The sequence below is a fragment of the Gorilla gorilla genome, chromosome 21 (assembly GCF_029281585.2).
Source record: "Gorilla gorilla gorilla isolate KB3781 chromosome 21, NHGRI_mGorGor1-v2.1_pri, whole genome shotgun sequence".
NCBI classification, from domain to species: domain Eukaryota; kingdom Metazoa; phylum Chordata; class Mammalia; order Primates; family Hominidae; genus Gorilla; species Gorilla gorilla.
Genome location: NC_073245.2, coordinates 18599743 through 18619131, shown reverse-complemented (window position 1 = coordinate 18619131; position 19389 = coordinate 18599743). Strand labels below are relative to the sequence as shown.

At 38.4% G+C, this 19389-nt stretch overlaps 1 protein-coding gene across 2 annotated transcripts in view; it reads right to left on the bottom strand.

Moving 5' to 3' along the window:
- Positions 1–19389, bottom strand: part of PLCB1 (phospholipase C beta 1) — a 745127-nt gene that overhangs the window by 197519 nt on the left and 528219 nt on the right. For both annotated transcript variants that reach the window (XM_019017473.4, XM_019017472.4), the window contains exon 10: positions 2117–2263. In XM_019017473.4, the coding sequence (XP_018873018.4) occupies positions 2117–2263 (147 nt within the window). The remainder of the gene's footprint in view (positions 1–2116; positions 2264–19389) is intronic.

The following is a 19389-nucleotide window of genomic DNA, read 5'->3' as shown; positions in this document are numbered from 1 at the left end:
AATTAGCCAGGTGTGGTGGCACATGCCTGTAGTTTCAGCTACTCAGGAGGCTGAGGTGGGAGGACTGCTTGAGCCCAGGAGATGGGGACTACAGTAAGCTATCATCATGCCGCTGTGCTCCAGCCTGGGCAACAGAGTGAGGCCCTGTCTCAATAATAATGATAATAATAATAATTTAAATTGGTAGGTAGAAGTAGAAATATTTATGTGAACTCGTGCCTTAAAAAGACAAAAAAAAATTATCTTTTCTTCCTTTATTCACTGAAACAGTCCAGGCAATGTTCAGGGTCCAAATTGCTGTTACTCATACTTTTTCTTTCCCATCAAAAAGAACCAGGGCTCACTGGGGACTAGTCTGTTTCCATCTCTGGAGCAGAAAAGAATAAGGTGAGTCTGGAAGACCTTTATGTGCCAGAACACTTTCAAAGATTAATAGGTCATGTCAAGAGGACACAGATGATAGCCTAAAAATGTCTCCTACTAACCAAAGTTGAGACAATTTGGTCTCTCAAAAGGAGAATGGCAGCCGTGATTGAATGAACATACATAAAATCTGAAAACCCTAGTGATATTCAGAAAGGGAAAAATTAATATACTCTGAAAGAAGGTGAAAAAATAAAATGTATATCCAAACAGTCTTGTCATTCAATCATTTTGGTATTACTGACTCATTTATTATATAACAAATAAAATAGAATGTAATGAATATAAATATATCAGTTGGAAGGTATTTTGGACTCAAAAGATTATTGGTAAAAAATCTACGCTATATTGTGACTTCCACTTAAACAAAATCACACACAATACCCAAAATTCAACCGGACACATATTTAAGTATTTTTGAGTTTTGTGGTCCTAAATATAGGATAAATGTAAGATTCTATAATGTGTTCAGATTTTAAAAATTATACTTCTTTGAATTTTATCATGTCAAATATCTAGACTGTTAAAGTGATATTCCATGAACCTCCTTGAACTTGGATGAGAAACAATGGTTACAGTTTTAATTTTAACCTCTACACAAAATTTAACATTCTCTTCAGTTAAGTATGCAGTTTACAAGTCACTAGCAAGATCTGTGTATTATATTCCAATTGTTGCTAATTATCACAACATTTTACTTATACTTATTTAAATTGTGTTAATACTGAGATATACAAGGTTATATATAATAACATTTTATAAAAATATTTCAATGGAATTTATTTCCTCTTTAATTCTAGGTACTTAATTTATGCATTTAGCATTCTGAGAAGGGTGCATACACTTCACCAGACTGCCAAATAGGTCAAGGCTTAATTTAAGATCAGATTAGGAAACATATTGATGTTTTTTCCTACTTTATTATAATATTTACAATAAAGTATAAGTTGTCATTCACAGGTCAATTTGTTTTTGTCTAAAGCCCTGTCCTACCTTGAACAAAAAGCAATTACTTAATTCTTTTTTTTTTCTTTTGAGACAAAGTTTCATTCTTGTCACCCAGGCTGGGGTGCAGTGGTGTGATCTCAGCTCACTGTAACCTCCGCCTCTTGGGTTCAGGTGATTCTCCTGCCTCAGCCTCCCAAGTAGCTGGGTTTACAGGCACGCACCACCACACCTGGCTAATTTTTTTTTTTTTTTTGTATTTTTAGTAGAGACAGGGGTTTCGCCATATTGACCAGGCTGGTCTCGAACTCCTGACCTCAGGTGATCCGCCCACCTCGGCGTCCCAAAGTGCTGGGATTACAAGCATGAGCCACCACTTAAGAACTTCTGAGCTGTCATGTAGATGAACACAGCCCAGAGAACCGGGTAGGACTGGACATGGCTTCAAGTACACTGAAGAATGAGTTCAGTTACACAAAAATCCCATTGATCTGAAAATGTCAGCCATGGTTGCATTTTAGAAGACTTAAAAACTTAGGCTGTGGAGAAATGATGCTATTGCTTCATACACATGTGGACATGACTGCTCATGGGAGGCGGGAGGCTTTAGTGGTGGAACCCCAGAGTTCTCAGAGGCACTTCGCAGGAAATGGAAGAAAACACACTTCAGCTTCTGAACAACAGAAAGTAGAGGTTGGTGAAATTTGGTGAGACTGGCTAAAGTAACAAAGAACTAGAAAATTCATACCTGTGAGGTAGGTGTTGTGCGAGGAATTAATGAAATAGTGAGAAAGGGGCTGAGACATGTCTTCATTCAAATCCAGTTTCTCAGGTGAAACGACTCCGTTTTCTTCTCCACTCAGATAGCGCATGAACCCATCCACTGATATTTGTCCTGGAGGAAATGAAGTTAGAAAGGATGTGAATGCATTCTTTTATGGGTGTCAAGTTGCCTCTTTTTTTTTTTTTTCCAGAAATATCTAGTAGTGTCCAAGGTAGAAGACATTTTAGTATGGATAAATAAGAGTGTAGGATTATTCTGTTTCACTACAATTATTTCCAAATGTCACAGACAATAGAGAAAACATGTAGTTACATGAGCCCCACCAACTTTTCAGAGGATTTAAATAAACAGCAACCTCCTGTTTTCCAATATAAGACTGGTATTAACTTTATGGATCGGCACTAAAATGTTATCAGTGCTTATCTCTGTGTAATAGAATTTGGGGTAATTTTTCAATTTTTTTCTTATTAATGTATGTTACTTTATAATCAAAATTATGTACAAGTGGCCTGTAATCCCAGCACTTTGGGAGGCTGAGGCGGGTGGATCACTTGAGGTCAGGAGCTCGAGACCAGTCTGGCCAATATGGCGAAGTCCCCTCTCTACCCAAAACACAAAAACTACCCGGGCATGGTGGGCGCCTATAATCCAGCTACTCAGGAGGCTGAGGCAGGAGAATCGCTTGCACCCAGGAGGTGGAGGTTGCATTGAGCCGAGATGGCGCCACTGCACTCCAGCCTGGGCGACAGAGCGAGACTCCTTCTCAAAATAAAAATAAATAAATAAATAAATAAATAAATAAATAAATAATTTACAAGTGGTTTTATTATTTAAAATAATGTTAAAGTGTTTTTGGGGCTGGGCGCGGTGGCTCACGCCTGTAATCCCAGCACTTTGGGAGGCGAAGGTGGGCAGATCACAAGGTCAGGAGATCGAGACCATCCTGGCTAACAGGGTGAAACCTCGTCTCTACTAAAAATACAGAAAAATTAGCCGGGTGTGGTGGCGGGTGCCTGCAGTCCCAGCTACTCGGGAGGCTGAGGCAGGAGAACTGTTTGAACCCGGGAGGTGGAGTTTGCAGTGAGCTGAGATCGCACCACTACACTCCAGCCTGGGTGACAGAGCGAGACTCTGTCTCAAAAAAAAAAAAGGTGTTTTCAAATAATGATATTTTTCTCTGAAACAGAAAATAAAGATGCCCACAAATGAGTCTTTCCTGAAAATAAAAATTTGAATGCTCATGAAAAAAGATCTTTAAATCTCATATTAAGAATTATTTTACTTCAGATGGCAGAAATATGATACAGGTAATTTAGTTTACTCAGATTCTATTTAGAAATTTTTCTATGTTGTAACCTTTCTGAGTTGACTAATACTAAATATTGACAAAATTCTTTTGTCAACTTTATTGAGGTATAATTTAAAAAACTATATATTTAAGGTGTACAACTGGATGTTTTGATACATGTATTGAGATAATTTTTTGTCATAATCTTCATAGATACATAGGATCATCTTAAGTGTTTTGGTCTATCACTACAATTTGTTTCTTCAATCTTGACAATCAAAGCTTCAAACAACATATTTGCGGGTAGTAAATATGTTGCCAACAAATGTCAGAGGGTAGCATTTCTTTTTTTTTTTTTTCTTGTTGAAACAGTTTTTATTACTATAAAAGTGGAATATGTTCATTAAAGAAAAATTGGGAAATGAGATAAACAGAGACAAAAAATAAAACTTGTTTTGAACATCCCTAACTTTTCTTTCAGAGATAACTACTGCTAAAACATTGGTGTGTATCCTTCCAGAAAAATACCCGTGTGTGTGTATAATTCTTTTATGAAGCTGTAATCATGCATATACACACATACATATAATTATATATATAATTTAGTAACCTTTGTATTAACTGAGCAATATATTATGAACATTTTTAATGTAAAAATAAATTCTATGCAGATATTTAACTGTAGCATAAAATATGCAACTATCTATATTTTTATATCATAAAATATAGCAGTATAATATGAAATAATATTCTATTATCATTGATCATTAAAGTTGTTTCTAATTTTTTCACTAGTATAAATGACATTGCATTGACTGCTCTGATGGTTACATCTTTGTATAAATACTTAATTATTTCTTCAGGATGAATTCCCAGAAATAGAATTTCTGATTCAAAGACTTTGCATACTTTTGAGGATTTTAATACACATAACCAATTTTCTTTCTGTTAAAGTCCTAGCAATTGACTTTCACCAATGGTATATAAAAGTATCTGTTTTCCTTCTCTTCTCCCCTACTGCCAAGCCTATCAGTAAAATGACAACATTTAACAATTCTAATTTTTACTGATTTAAACATTATTTATTCTTGATTGCTAAGAGATGTGTCGTTTGTAAATGGCAAAGCTAGCACTGATTATTTACCACAGTAAAAATCTTTTCACATTCAATACATTTCTCAAGGTGACCGATGACTGCTTTTCCCAAGTTCTGGAAACTCAATAGCTGAATTGCTTTTACTATTGTCCAAGAATAAAAAATAAGAAGGAAAGTTTGTTTTGGCTCTTTTGATGAGAGGAGCTGTTTCGCAAAAGAAAAACCTTCCTCCTGGGCTTGGGAAATCCTCCTGCCTCAGCCTCCTGAGTAGCTGGGACCATAGGCATGCACCACCATGCCCAGGTAATTTTTTTTCTCTGCGTAGAGACAGGGGTCTTCCTATGTTCCCCAGGCTGGTCTTGAACACCTGTACTCAAGCGATCCTCCCACCACAGCCTCCCAAAGTCCTGAGGTTACAGGCATGAGCCACTGAGCTGGGCCTGGGCACGTGCTTTTCACACCAGAATCTCTATTCCTCCCTTTCTCTCTATTTCCTTTCCTTCTCCCCTATCTCTTTTCCTTTCACTAATTTCACAAAGGTTTATTAAACATCTACCATATGATAAATGCACAGAAAAATAAAGCACAGTAAAACACAGCCTCTGCCCTCAAAGAGCTCACCGTCTAATAGAAAATAAGGCCATTCACCCCTTGGAACCCAGGCACGAGCACCTTTAAAAGCTGAATGTGCACGTATCTTTGTCGTCCCTGGTGTCTACTAGATGCTTTGTGCACAGTGGGTGCTAAATCACTACTTCTTTTGGATGATTATTGGGATTCAAAATAGAAAATGAATTGTTTTGAAACTGGAAGATCACCAAAGACAGCAGCATTTTGTTTGGTTCTTATGTTCTGATTAGGTCAAATGATATGAAATTTGTAATATTTGCTGTTTTTCACCTATGCAAAAGGCAATTTCACACAACCCAGTCTCTAACTATAGCAATTCCTTAAAAGACAGGCAATAAATGCAAGTATCTTCAGGGGCCAGGAAGGGAAAGTAATGTAACTGCTGGATGAGTGTGCATACTGGGGGAGTCACAGGGTATGGAAAACTGGCAAGTGTATGCTTCTTGTATACACACGCATATCATAGCAATAAAATAACTGTGCAATCTAATACAATGGTTTATTGAACATGAAAGAAGAACAAGAATGAAATGCAAGAATAAACATCCTTTGGTTTGATCAGCAACTTTTAAAAGCAAGAAAAAACAACAACATAGGCCAATAGGGCAGAAATGACAAATGGATTTTAACTTTAGTTCCAAATTCTATTTATTGTTAATGTCTTCTGGGTGCTTGTGTTGACAAAGATTCTGAACCATGCCTGTGATTAATTTTGATGTCTGCCTTGGGTACAGGATAGAAAAGTGAAGGTGTACACTTCATATATTTGTCATACTCAAATGAAGATATAATCAAGGTCAAGGTATAATTTGGAACAGGCAAAGAATGTGTATCCAAGTTTTATTTAATCCATTGTTGAGGAATCCGGAAGTTGTCAAAGCCAGGTCAAAGGAGGCTATGAGACACTGATTTTATAAATATTTTTTATATATATATACACACACATATACACACATACATACATATAAATATATATACACAAATATATGTATGTGTTTGTATGTGTATGTGTTTGTATGTATGTATTTGTATATTTTTGTCAACAAAAACCAAGCAAATAAACCAAAAACCAAAAACACAAACTAGACAGATATTACTAAATTGAATACAGACTAGTTAATACCCTACAGGTCAATTAAACCATAACCTTTTTGGTTATTTTCTCTACCTTTATTATCTCATTGGAATAAAATATTTTAACAGAATTTTTAGTATAGATTAAAATCAACAAACAACAATAGTTTGGTGAGTGAGTGTGAGGATTATTTATAATTATATTAAAGAATTTAAAAATCCCTAGTGAAGGAATTTACCTAACCTTGAATAAGAACAAAGATTGAGTTTGAAGGGTAGTTTGGGTAGAATATGATTGTAGACTACCAGTGAGCTTCTTGTAAACACATGCATATCATAGCAATAAAATAACTGTGCAATCAGGGAACTGTAACTGTGAACCAGGGATCAACTTTTCAATCCCAAAGCTTTGCCTTGCTAACAAAAGGAGCAAATGCTGAAGATTTTTGATACATTAAATGATTAGGCAGAGATATGTCAATGTCAAGGAAAGCCAATAAAATGTAAAGATAAAGAGCAGTCAGTTTGTAATCTTGTAGGTGTCAGCTAAGGGGCCAAAAGTATTTGCAAAAATACAGATGTTTTGTCATAATGAATTAGCCTAAAAAATAGTTCTGACTAGTAAAGACTTGGGGCAGAGAACAAACTCTGAGGATATTCCTTCCATATAACCTTCAGCTGGAATATTATTGTCGCCATTGACTTAAATGCATTAGCCCTTTTCTATCAAACTTGCACTGTTTGTGAAAAATTTACAATTTTTTTTCTGATCCACTCTGGTCCACTGAGGCACACAGAAGAATGAAAAACCTTGAGAATTAAGATAACAAAACACATTGCTTTTCTAAAAAACTTAGTGACAACACAAGAAATCCAGTTTTCTTCCATTCTTGCCAGTGGTCACTGGTCAGGGACAAATTCCTTAATTATAGAATGAGTAAACTATATGGATGCCTCAGTCTCCTCTAGCTCTAAAAGTCTATGAATTCAATCAGGCTAATATATTAGGAATTATTTCTAGCTAAATTAAAACCAAATGTCCCATATTTGAGTGAGATTATGAAACAGTAAAAGCAATGCTACTATTTTCTGAAATAAAATCACCAGAAAGAGAAGTTGAGTTCAGAAGGATAAAGTTAGTTGACAAAGGCTAAAAATAAATTACCTTAAATATTTTGTTAATAATAAATCAGTATGCCATTGGACATGTCACTCATATAATGGCATTTAAAAGTCTTTATAAACAAACATAGTGTTTGTACCACTTCCAGCTGAAGTACAAAAAATGTAAATCCCTCAAGGAATGGAAAAAACAATGCTCCTAAAGATGTCAGAAAGACATCAATTCAAAATTCTGCTATGACGTAATGATACCTTCCAGGGATGCTTTCAAATCATGCTTTAAAACCCTGAAGTGTATCCAGTGACACTCAGCTGGATGCCATCATGCTTGCAAATGCATACAAAGGCCCTTGAGTATTTACTGGGCTATGGGCTATTCCGATGCCTCCTCTACACTCAGGGCCATCTCATTGGCCTTGCAACAATTAAGAATGAGGAAGATCTGTATTATAAGGGAGCCCTGGAGAACAGAAAGGAAGAATGGTCTAGAAGAGCATTGTGGAGTGGTTCCCTCATCTTCTCAGGTTCGGATCCCTTTATCTATTGGCTTCTAAAAACCTACTTTTAAGGAGACATTCTGGGTTGACTCTCCTGTTTCAGGTACATGGGAAAAGATGTTTTCAGCTCATATTTCTCCAGGAACAGCAAAATGTTTTGAACGCACCCTGGAGCTGGGGCATTCCTTACTGGTGGTTACCAATGAACACATTTTTACTGAGGGTGCATCTCTATGTGTCAAGGGTTGGAAATAACCAAGGATGTGTCCATCAGAGCATTGCCTTTCAAGAACTTAAAAACACGGCACATAAAATTCCTCATTGATTCCTGTTGCTGATCAGTTCAGGTTTCTATTCATTTAGTGTAGTTCTTAGTGCATATAACACTAAAGAGTTTGGAGTTGCAGCCCATGCGATCAGTTAGTGAACACACTAATTTCATGTTGGCCAGATAGGAACCTTCTTGGGGATGTAAATTTCAGGACTTTTCTGAAAGAAGCAATTCATTTTGATCCAGCTCTGCTCCAGTTTCCTTTCTACCATTCTGCTGCCCAAGTCTGGTTGAAGATGAAGAAAAATCAGTCGGCGTTGATTGCTGATGGGCTAAGTTTAGAAGGAAGGAGTAGGGAGGGGCTGAATGTCTCCAGTGTGTGGAGTCACCAAGGGGAGCTAAGAAGCCACCTGTGTGATTTGCTCTTGATGTGCAGATACCACTTCAGGAGACAAGTATAGGAAAAACAACATGGTCGAGAAGCCAAGGGTTATCTGCTAAATTTAGAATTATTCTATGGCTGCCATCCAGCACCACTTTTACTAGGATGGTTAATAGAAACACGCTTCCTCATGTCTCCTTACTCAGAAGCAAACACCTTCAAATCTTTTAGCAGAAGCTTTTGGTATTTACTTCTGTATCTCAAAATAATACGCATGTATTGCTATTTTTGACTTACCACCATGAAAGATGAGAATATTGCTCTTTCTTATCTCTACTCCTGTAGCACATGTATACATTACTCTCATTCTTTCAGAGACAGTAATACTATAATTTAGTTACAGTGTTCAGTCTTTATGTTATCATGACTACACAGTGTGTTCAGGGTTGAGTCATACAGTAACCTAACAATTATTTTTATCTTCATGCACAATTTTTAAAAATTTTCCCTATAGTTAACAATTATCTTGTTTTATCATTTGCTTAATTTTTTGCATATATCTCCAGTCCAACTCCAAAGTATCCACCGGTTAGCTAAATGTTTTTGCAATATGTACAAATATAACAAGTGTTCTCTTGGTTAGATTCTCTTGAAGTCTTTTCTGGAGCCATTTATCTGCTCCAATCTAGATTGATTAATTTCTGTTTTCTTCACTTCTATTCTGTGCTAAATCTCTTTTATTTATGCCATGTCTTCCCCTTTAATTGTTAATTTTTTAATTTTAGTTGGAGCACATTGGTCAGTAGCTTCCAGAGAAAGCGTTCATGAATGTTAAGTTTCTTGAGCCTTGCATGTCTAAAAATGACTTCTTTACACCTGCACACTTGATTGCTAGTTTTGCTGGACACAGTATTTTGGGTTGGATTATTTTTTAAAAGATTTTTGTGGGAAAAATTTGCTCCACTGTCTTTTAGCTCTGTTAAGAGGTTTGAAGACTTTGTGATTCACCATCCTAAAAACAGGTGTGTGGCCTGTTTTGTTTCGGTTTTTGTCCCTCTGGCAATTTCTAGCACTTTTGGTCCCTGTTTCTTAAAATTTCACAATGATGTGCTCTGGCATAGGTTTATCTATCCCCTATGCTGGGCACTCTTTGAAACCTTTCAGTCTGAAAGCTGTTGTCTTGTTTGGAAAAAAACATGAATTATTATGATAATTTCCTCTGTTTTTTCATTCTGGAATATTATTTGTCTGGATTTTAAACTTTTTTTTGAGACTGAGTTTCGCTCTTGTTGCCCAGGCTGGAGTGCAATGGTGTGATCTCGGCTTACCACAACCTCCACCTCCCGGTGGAGGTGATCAAGCGATTCTCCTGCCTCAGCCTCCCAAGTAGCTGGGATTACAGGCATGCACCACCATACCCCACCCGGCTAATTTTGTATTTTTAGTAGAGATGCGGTTTCTCCATATTGGTCAAGCTGGTCTCGAACTCCCGACCTCAGGTGATCCACCCACCTCAGCCTCCCAAATTGCTGGGATTACAGGCCTGAGCCAACATGCCTGACCAGATTTTAAACTTTTATACATTTTCTCTCCAATCTTCCATCTAATTTTTTTGCTTTACTCTCTAAAAGATTTCCTCAACTGTATTTCCACCTTTTTTTGGAGTGCTTTGTTTTTCTGTTTAACAGCCAGTTTATGTTCTCTGACATTTATTGAAAAAATTAGCATTCTGTTCTTTTTCACAGACATAATATATTTGGTTATTTTTCTATGGACATTAATGATATGTGTATACTTAATGAATTCTCACTATATAGTCATTATTTCCTACAAAGTTACTTTTTTCCCTGCTTTGTCCTGTTTTTAAGGAAGTTTTCCTCATATGTCTAATAACACTTAATTATCTGTTCATATTTCAAGTTGGCAGACTAAAAAGCTGATTGGATTTCTGGATGTGTTTGCTGCGCTTGAAAAGTATGAGAGTTGGTAAGACATCACTGCAGAGGGATCTGTCTTTGTCTCTTTCGGAGTAATCCCTAATATTGATATCTTTAGGTCTTTCCTCTTAGGCAGATTAAATTCTTGGGAGAACTTCTATCTAATCTCTTGCCAGGATAGAGTGAAGGCCTGGATGCCAGCATTCTAGAGCAAGATTGGAGAAGAATGCAGGAGGTCTCAGCATTTTTTCGTATGCTTACAATCACTTCATCTTCTTGCTTTCAAAATGGTACTCTTTCTCTTTCTTTCTTTCTTTCTTTCTCTCTTTCTTTCTTTCTTTCTTTCTCTCTCTCTTTCTTTCTTTCTTTGTCTCTCTCTCTTCTTTCTTTTTCTTTCTTCTTGAGACAGAGTCTTGCTCTGTCACACAGGCTGGAGTGCAGTGATGTTATCTTGCCTCACTGCAACCTCTGCCTCCTGGGTTCAAGTGATTCCCCTGCCTCAGCCTCCTGAGTAGCTGGGACTATAGGCACATGCCACCACGCCCGGCTAATTTTTGTATTTTTCGTAGAGACAGGGTTTCACCAGGCTTGTCTCTAACACCCGACTTCAGGTGATCCGCCTGTTTAAGCCTCCCAAAGTGTTGGCATTACAGGCGTGAGCCACCACGCCCGGCCTGTAGCCTGCTTTCATCTGGGCTTTGTGTCATCCTCGCACCCTCTGTTTTCCTGACTCCAAAGAATAAATACATAAATAGTCCCTCTAAGGTGGGAGTTCTGATTGTTCCTTAAGTAGCTGTCAACTATCCTCTTTGATTTATGCCTTATCTTGAATCCCACTTCCAGAGGAAACAAACATCATCAATTTCTGAGACTTTTAAGGTTTTTTATAAAATAACTTGGATTGGTTCCAGGTTTTCACACGGATTATCAATGATCAGGTTCTCAGATCTGTCAACTGCTGTAAACATACAGCCAGATGCCTAAATTATGTAATGGTCATTTCTTATCTATTATCCCTCACCCTTGCCAGATTATGCCCTTAAAAGTCTCTTTTAATGGAGTTTTGGTGTGGTTTCAAGAAAGTTCAGTTAGTTGAATATGTTCAATCTACCATATTTATCCTGAAGTTCCATGATTCTACTATACCATGCTGCAGATATTTTTGTTGATTAAGTTTAAAAGTCAGATCTTACATTCCTTATCTTTGATCTTGTATTTGTAGGTAATGTTGAATCAGATGGGAAGAGCAGGTCTTCTGCTTTGCCTGGCAGGGACTTATCGTGGGATTCCCTGGCTTTCTTTATATTTTTTCTAATGAAAAGTATGCAGTGACTAATCTCTTACCACAGATGGCACTGTATGGATGATCTGTCAGGTTCTCCTTGCTATATCTTCTCCCAGGTAGAGTGCCATCAGAGCCACAGAGGAAACTTGAGCTCCCAGGTATTTATTAGGTGGGAAATAGCTTGGATATCTTGGCTTCTCTTGCCAATCTCACAAGGCCGCTTGTGTGGAACAGGTGCGGTGGTGCGTGCAAGAAGCAGTCAACTCCCTACGTTTCTAAAGGAGTGATCATTGAGTCAAGCTGACCTTTGATTTTCTGAGTGCTGGTGACTTGTCCAACTCCTGTCATGGTGGTCATCAGATATGCTGATACTTGATTCAATCGCCAGGAAATTATGTCCAGATTTGTAATTCTGTACCCTAAGTCTGTCATGTAAAGTTGCAATTTGAATTCAAAACACTGCCAGAGAAATTATACCATTAAATCTAAAAAAAAAGGAGACTTCTAGAACTAAATTCTAAGGTGATGAAATAAATCATGTGTTCAATCCTGTCATATTTGAGAGTTGACATATTTCCTCCTTTATCCTTCACCAGTCCGTCTTACTCTTTTCCAAAACAAGCAGCAACAAAGCATTTGACCTTTTGCTTCAGGGAAGAAAGGGATGGCAGAGAAAGAAGAATGAAAAGGTACATTCTTCTGCTTGGTCCTGAGGACATTCTCATACCGAGGCTTCCTTGTCCTCAAGTCTAGGAGAAACCGCAGACAAGCCTGATGTCCTGAAGAGAGAAGCTCTGTGGCTCCTTTCCCAGAAGGTGCTCCAGAAAGTTGCTGCTGGTATTCCCAAGCAGCCAGAACCCATTGAAGCAGAAGTGTCTAAGTAGATGGGCCTGAGCCTTAGAGAGTTCCTCCTCGGTCCACTCAAGGGTGGCAAAGATGGAGCTGAGTCTGTGGTTATGAAAAGGATGGTCAATGACCAAGACCAGAAAAGAATGAGGTAATGCAGGGCTACCAGCTTGGACCAGATTCCCTCTCTGATGCCCAGGCACTAGGGAAGGCTCTTAGTGCTTAGCCACCACTCTAGGTTATTTCAAAATAGAAATTGAGAGCGACAGAGACAGACTTGTTTTGAGTGCACTGAGAGTCTCCTCAAATGTTACCACAACATGAAGCCTTTCTTGAGTAGCCCATACAAATAGCAATCTCTCCTGCCGGCACTCCTGTCTCATATGCTGTTTATATTTCTCCAGAGCATTTATCACCATCTGTCATTGTACTAATAGATATATTTGCTGGTATGCTAGTTTTGGTCTCTTCATCCAGGGATTGTGAGTTTCATGAGGCTGGAGTGTCTTAGTTTGTGTTTCCCTTGAAGGAAATGAGACAAAACATGTACTTGAAGGTGATCCCATTTAAGGGGAGAGGGAGCTGGAGTATTTATACCAAGTCCCATCAGTCATTGTTTGAGGACTGCTTCCAGGGGATAATTCCCCAATACTCTTTGGCCAACTGCACCCTTGGGAAGAGGGGGCTCTGGCAGCTAAAGAGAGCCGTCAGCAAAGAGATGCAGGCACTCAGTGGGAAGTCCAGCAGACAGGCAGTGTTTCTCTAGTTCACTGCTGATCTTTAGAACTCACAACAGTGCCTGGCTTGTAAATGCTCAATAAATATTAAATGAAAAAATGATTATTTTGTCCCCAAATATTAACATTTATGTATTAATTTATATTGTGAGTGGTTTTGTGCTTCATCTTGGCAACCAGATATCTCAAACGATATTGTATCATAGACAACTAAAAACGGCAATTCCAAATTCAGCCGTAAATGACACTACAAAGGAAGGACTAAGAAGAAAACATCGAAGAAATGCAATGAACAGCTCACAGACCAGAACCAAGAGGCCTCGCTGGCACTGACTAACGGTACCTTGAAGTCCAACAAATATGCAGAAGAAAGACAGGGATTTGGGGGGCTGAGTCCTAACAAAGTCTTAGAGAGATTGAAAGTTTTATCCTTACACCCTACCTCTGCCTAGGAGAAGTGCTAACCAGACAGCATTAAATGCTCAAAGCTATCAAAATAGACCGGAAAAGGGGACTAGAATAATTCAGAATAAGCCAAATCAATCCTTAAGTGACAGCAGAGTTGGCTGTACTTCAGGGTATTGCACATTGCGAGCCACCTGCTCCATCAGTGCCATCTCTTCTTAGCTTCCTTTGCTCAGCCCTGGTAGAATTTCCTATTAGGTTCACAAGTAAAGTATCTGAAATAATTTAATAGGCTCTCACTTTCCACTGAGTTCATGAATGTGACTTTATTTATTTATTTATTTATTTATTTATTTTTGAGATGGACTCTGGCTCTGTCGCCCAGGCTGGAGTGCAGTGGCACGATCTCAGCTCACTGCAACCTCTGCCTCCCAGGTTCAAGCGATTCTCCTGCCTCAGCCTCCCGAGTAGCTGGGATTACAGGCGCGCATCACCATGCTAGGCTAATTTTTATATTTTTAGTAGAGATAGGGCTTCACCATGTTGGCCAGGCTGATCTTGAACTCCTGATCTCAAGTCATCCACCCACCTCAACCTCCCAAAGTGCTGGGATTACAGATGTGAGCCACCGTGCCCAGCTGAATGTAACTTTAAATAAGGTCAGGTAACACAAGCTGATGCCCCTCATTTAACTGAAATTTCTGAGCTCAGTAGCAAGTCCTCAGCACCTAATTCTCTCATTACACTTTGCATGAGCTCTGTGAATCAGGGCAAGAAAAAAGTACATAGGGCATAGTCAAAAACTAATCCCTAAATACAACTCATGGCACATTGCTAAGGTCTCTGGAAGGGCCCCCACTGAGGCTCTTCCCTGCTCGATATGCATATCTGGATGGTTAGCTAGGAAATGCCCACATCATGGCATCAAAGAACTAGCATGGAACTGCTCCTGAGCTAGTCCCAAAAGCAGTTTAAGGCAGCAGTAGCAAAGTGCTAAAGGAAAAAGGATCAAGGAAAGAACATGTGGCAGGCCATGCTTACACATGCAGTACTAAAAAAAAAAAAAAAGAGTATAACAGGAAAGTGCAAGGAAGAAGAGAGCCTTGGAAGAGTTTCATGATTTAAAATATTTCCAGCATATTGTTTAACAATCTTTTATGATATGCTACTTGCTATATGCAAGTATTAACTCATTTTATCCTCACAGTAACTCTGTAAGTGGGTACTTTTATGACTATTTTATAGATGGGAAACCTGAGGCAAGTAGCTTGCTCAAGGTTTGTGCCCAAGCAAAGATAAGGTTGCTCAAGTAGCTTGCTGAAGGTTGCTCAAGGTTATACAATTCATAAGTGATTAAGTTGGGATTTGAGCCCAGGCAGTCAGGCTTTGTGTTTCATGCCATTAAACATGATGCTATGCTGCTTGCTGTAGACATCACACATCATCTAGTGATAGAAGAGGGTAAATAACAATAATTATCATAATAAGGGGAGCTACTATTACTGAGCATTGACCACACGCCAGGCATAGAAATCCTATGAGAGATGTACTTTTAAATTACCATTTTCAGTTGAGTACACGGAGGCTTAGAGATGTTAGCAACTTGTCTGAGGGCACGGGGTTATTTAGTGTGAAATGGATCTGGATATCATGCCTGGGCAATGGAAAGACAGATAGTGGTGGGTGTGGTTGATGGTGCTTATCCACATAACTTTCCTAACACTGGCCTGGATGGGGGGCATGGATGATGGGAAGGAAAGGTATCCTGCCTTCTTGGCAGTTGGCTTCAATCTGGGCACTCTGTATTAGTCCTAAAAATAATCCTAAATGTGACCAAGGCAGAGTTTTCCCATGATTTACTTATCTCTCTAAAACGTGTTACTTTAATCTTTCTGTGTAAAGAAGCTGAGCTCCGGTAGACAAATGACCCATCTGGCAGAGGCGTGAGGATTAGCTCTTTGATTTGAATTTGTATATCAAGGTCCAAATTCTTTTCCCGACTTAATTTACATTCTAATCTCTGCAAGTAATTTAAAGGTGTCTTCTAGCGTTTTTATCCCTCAACCCATGAATCTGATTTTTAGGAAGAAAAATGAAATATAATAGAAAACTTGTCATGCCAACATGAGGACAAGAGAAATGCTGAACACAAGAAGTGACATTGTTTTGTGGGCTTTGCAAAAAATATGCAGGTTAGCTTTAGAAAATAAAAACAGCTAAACACATGCAAATAACATCTTCAGAGCTCTGCAGCACAGAAAAATCCACAAATTTTGCCTTGGAAGACAGATGGCCCATAAATCCACGTAGAATAATCACAGTCAAGATGGGAAAACTGGACAATGTGTCTGCCAGCTTGCATGGACACCAGCCTCCTTCTACTGTGCCAAATGCCAATTAGGCAGGATCTGGCACTCAGATGTTTGGATGTCACTGGGATTAGGTGGGTGAGAATCCATTCATCATTGCTCAATCTTCACTCTTAATGCAATAATACCAGAGCATACTGGAAAGCTACCAGCCCAGTGGTTTAGCACCTCCTTAAATCACTTCTAAGAACAGCACTGAAAAGCAATTTCTCGGCTCACGTTTTTTCCTGGTGCTTTGGCCCTTGCGAATTCTGCTAGATCAGCTCAGAGAAAGTAAGTGCAGATGGCATTAATATCCCATGGCTCACCAAAGTCTATTTGCCTATTTTAAGAAATAATCTAAATGTTCCCTTCTCAGTTATCTTTGCCCGGGCACAAACTTTCCTATCACACTGGCCAGCTAACTGTGCTTTTGTACATTATATGAACTTCACTGGCTTCTTTCATTATTTTACCATTTTTCCCCTAAATCTGGAGTCAGTATGTTCTGCACCTGTTTTCATGTGTTATTATTTTATCTTAAGTTGAAAAGTGTCATATATTGTTATTCCATCTTGATTGCAAAAACTGTGCTATTACCATAACTATGTGCAAATACAGCTCCAAGATATGGTGTGATAATGGCCCCTAAACGGCTATGTACTCTTCTCAAAAGCTCCTGCAGATTAGCTCTTCACGCAGTACTCACAGCTTTCTGTGTGCCTGCAGTTTCCCTGTATTAAGTTGTACTATTTGATGTGGTTTTGTGTGAAAATTCTTAATAATAACACCTTACTTTGATTTAGCACTTTCCGTTTTTCAAAGTATTCTCACATCTGTGAGTTTATTTACTCCTCATCATTCTATTTGGTAGGTAGAAGATAGTTTTATTATTTAACATGACAGATAAGCAAACTTGTCCCAAGAGAGATTAAATAGCCCCTTTAAAATGACATAGAAAGATAAGAACAGAATCCAGATTAGAACCTGTCTCTCTTAAATACAGCTTTAGAGCTGTGTTTGGAACATAGATTTGTATAAGTACTGATTTATCATTTAAAATTAGAGGTTCTCAGAGGGTAGGAAACCAATTCCATTGCCTTTTATGAGTACACTGTCACAGTGCTTTATGAGAGGAGACCCTCCACAGTGGTTCCTGACCGTAATGCAAGGGAGGAAAAATGTTCTAGCTCCTTCACCAGAATGTCATGTTCCTTGATCAAATTGGACATTGGCTTTGTATGAGCAAGGACCATGGCCTTCACTTTATTTACATCTCTTCCATAGTCTAGCATAAATGCAGGCCCAGAATATTATGTTCTCATTAATGCTTTCTGATGAGCTACTTAAAACATGTTATCTTTTAGTGTCCTAAGTGCCACTTGTCTGTCATTTGGCCCTCTGCTCTGCAGCATAAAGCACAGCATGGAATGCCAGTTTCCTCTTCAGATGCCTTCAGCACATCCTTCCCCACTGTACTGACAACAGAGGAGGTTCTACTACATTGAGAGCCCAGATAGGTGAAGAATGGTGCCTTTTCATTGTCTGACTCAAGGGTTGACACAGGTAGCAAGACTCGAAAAACTGTGTGCTGAGTAAATAAACCAAACCTAAAAAATGGGAGAAAATTTTCGCAACCTACTCATCTGACAAAGGGCTAATATCCAGAATCTACAATGAACTCAAACAAATTTACAAGAAAAAAACAAACAACCCCATCAAAAAGTGGGCAAAGGACATGAACAGACACTTCTCAAAAGAAGGCATTTATGCAGCCAAAAAACACATGAAAAAATGCTCATCATCACTGGCCATCAGAGAAATGCAAATCAAAACCACAATGAGATACCATCTCACACCAGTTAGAATGGCAATCATTAAAAAGTCAGGAAACAACAGGTGCTGGAGAGGATGTGGAGAAATAGGAACACTTTTACACTGTTGGTGGGACTGTAAACTAGTTCAACCATTGTGGAAGTCAGTGTGGCGATTCCTCAGGGATCTAGAACTAGAAATACCATTTGACCCAGCCATCCCATTACTGGGTATATACCCAAAGGACTATAAATCATGCTGCTATAAAGACACATGCACACGTATGTTTATTGTGGCATTATTCACAATAGCAAAGACTTGGAACCAACCCAAATGTCCAACAATGATAGACTGGATTAAGAAAATGTGGCACATATACACCATGGAATACTATGCAGCCATAAAAAATGATGAGTTCATGTCCTTTGTAGGGACATGGATGAAATTGGAAATCATCATTCTCAGTAAACTATCGCAAGAACAAAAAACCAAATACCGCATATTCTCACTCATAGGTGGGAATTGAACAATGAGATCACATGGACACAGGAAGGGGAATATCACACTCTGGGGACTGTTGTGGGATGGGGGAGGGGGAAGGGATAGCATAGGGAGATATACCTAATGCTAGATGACCAGTTAGTGGGTGCAGCGCGCCAGCATGGCACATGTATACATATGTAACTAACCTGCACAATGTGCACATGTACCCTAAAACTTAAAGTATAAAAAAAAAAAAATTAGCATAAAACCAAAAAAAAAAAAAAAGAATAGCATGAAGGCTTCCATTCAGGTCACAAATGTTACATTTTTAGACTTACCTCTCAATAACTCATTCTCAAACAGTATAACAAGTCAAATGTCTGGACCATCCAAAGACTCGGTTTCCTCATTGTAAAATGGGAATAATAACATGCACTTGAAGACTTGTCTGAGGTTTTGTACAAGAAATAGAAAAGCTGAAAAATGTACCATGGCAATTTGCAGGTAAAGAGCTTAGAGCAATTCCGGAAACTCCCCACAATGTCAATAAACAAAACTTCCCTTTTCCTTCAAGCTTCCTTCGCACATAGTTATTCAATAGATATTTGCTAGATGAATGAATGGAAGTATATTCACGAATGAATGAATATTAGCTAGTTGAAGAAATGGAAGTGAATCACATTATAACTTGTTTTATAATTATTTGTGATATTAGAATTTTCTCCTTGTAATTATAGGCTCCTTGAGAGCAAATATCTTCTCTGGATTTTGTTCCTCTTTCTAGCAGTTCATAAGTTAGATGGGTAATACATGATTGTTAAAGTGTCCACGCAACTGCATTAGGTATATGTTAGAATAAGGAAATGCGTTCAATAAGCATCAGGTACTTTGAAGGATCTCTTTTTTGACATGCTGGAGATTCTTGTAAAAGCTGCAGAGTGAGGTGGAAATATCCTTTTTATAGTATCGTGAATAGTGTTTTGCTGGTAATAATATCAGAGCAGACTGTACTGGTGCTCCA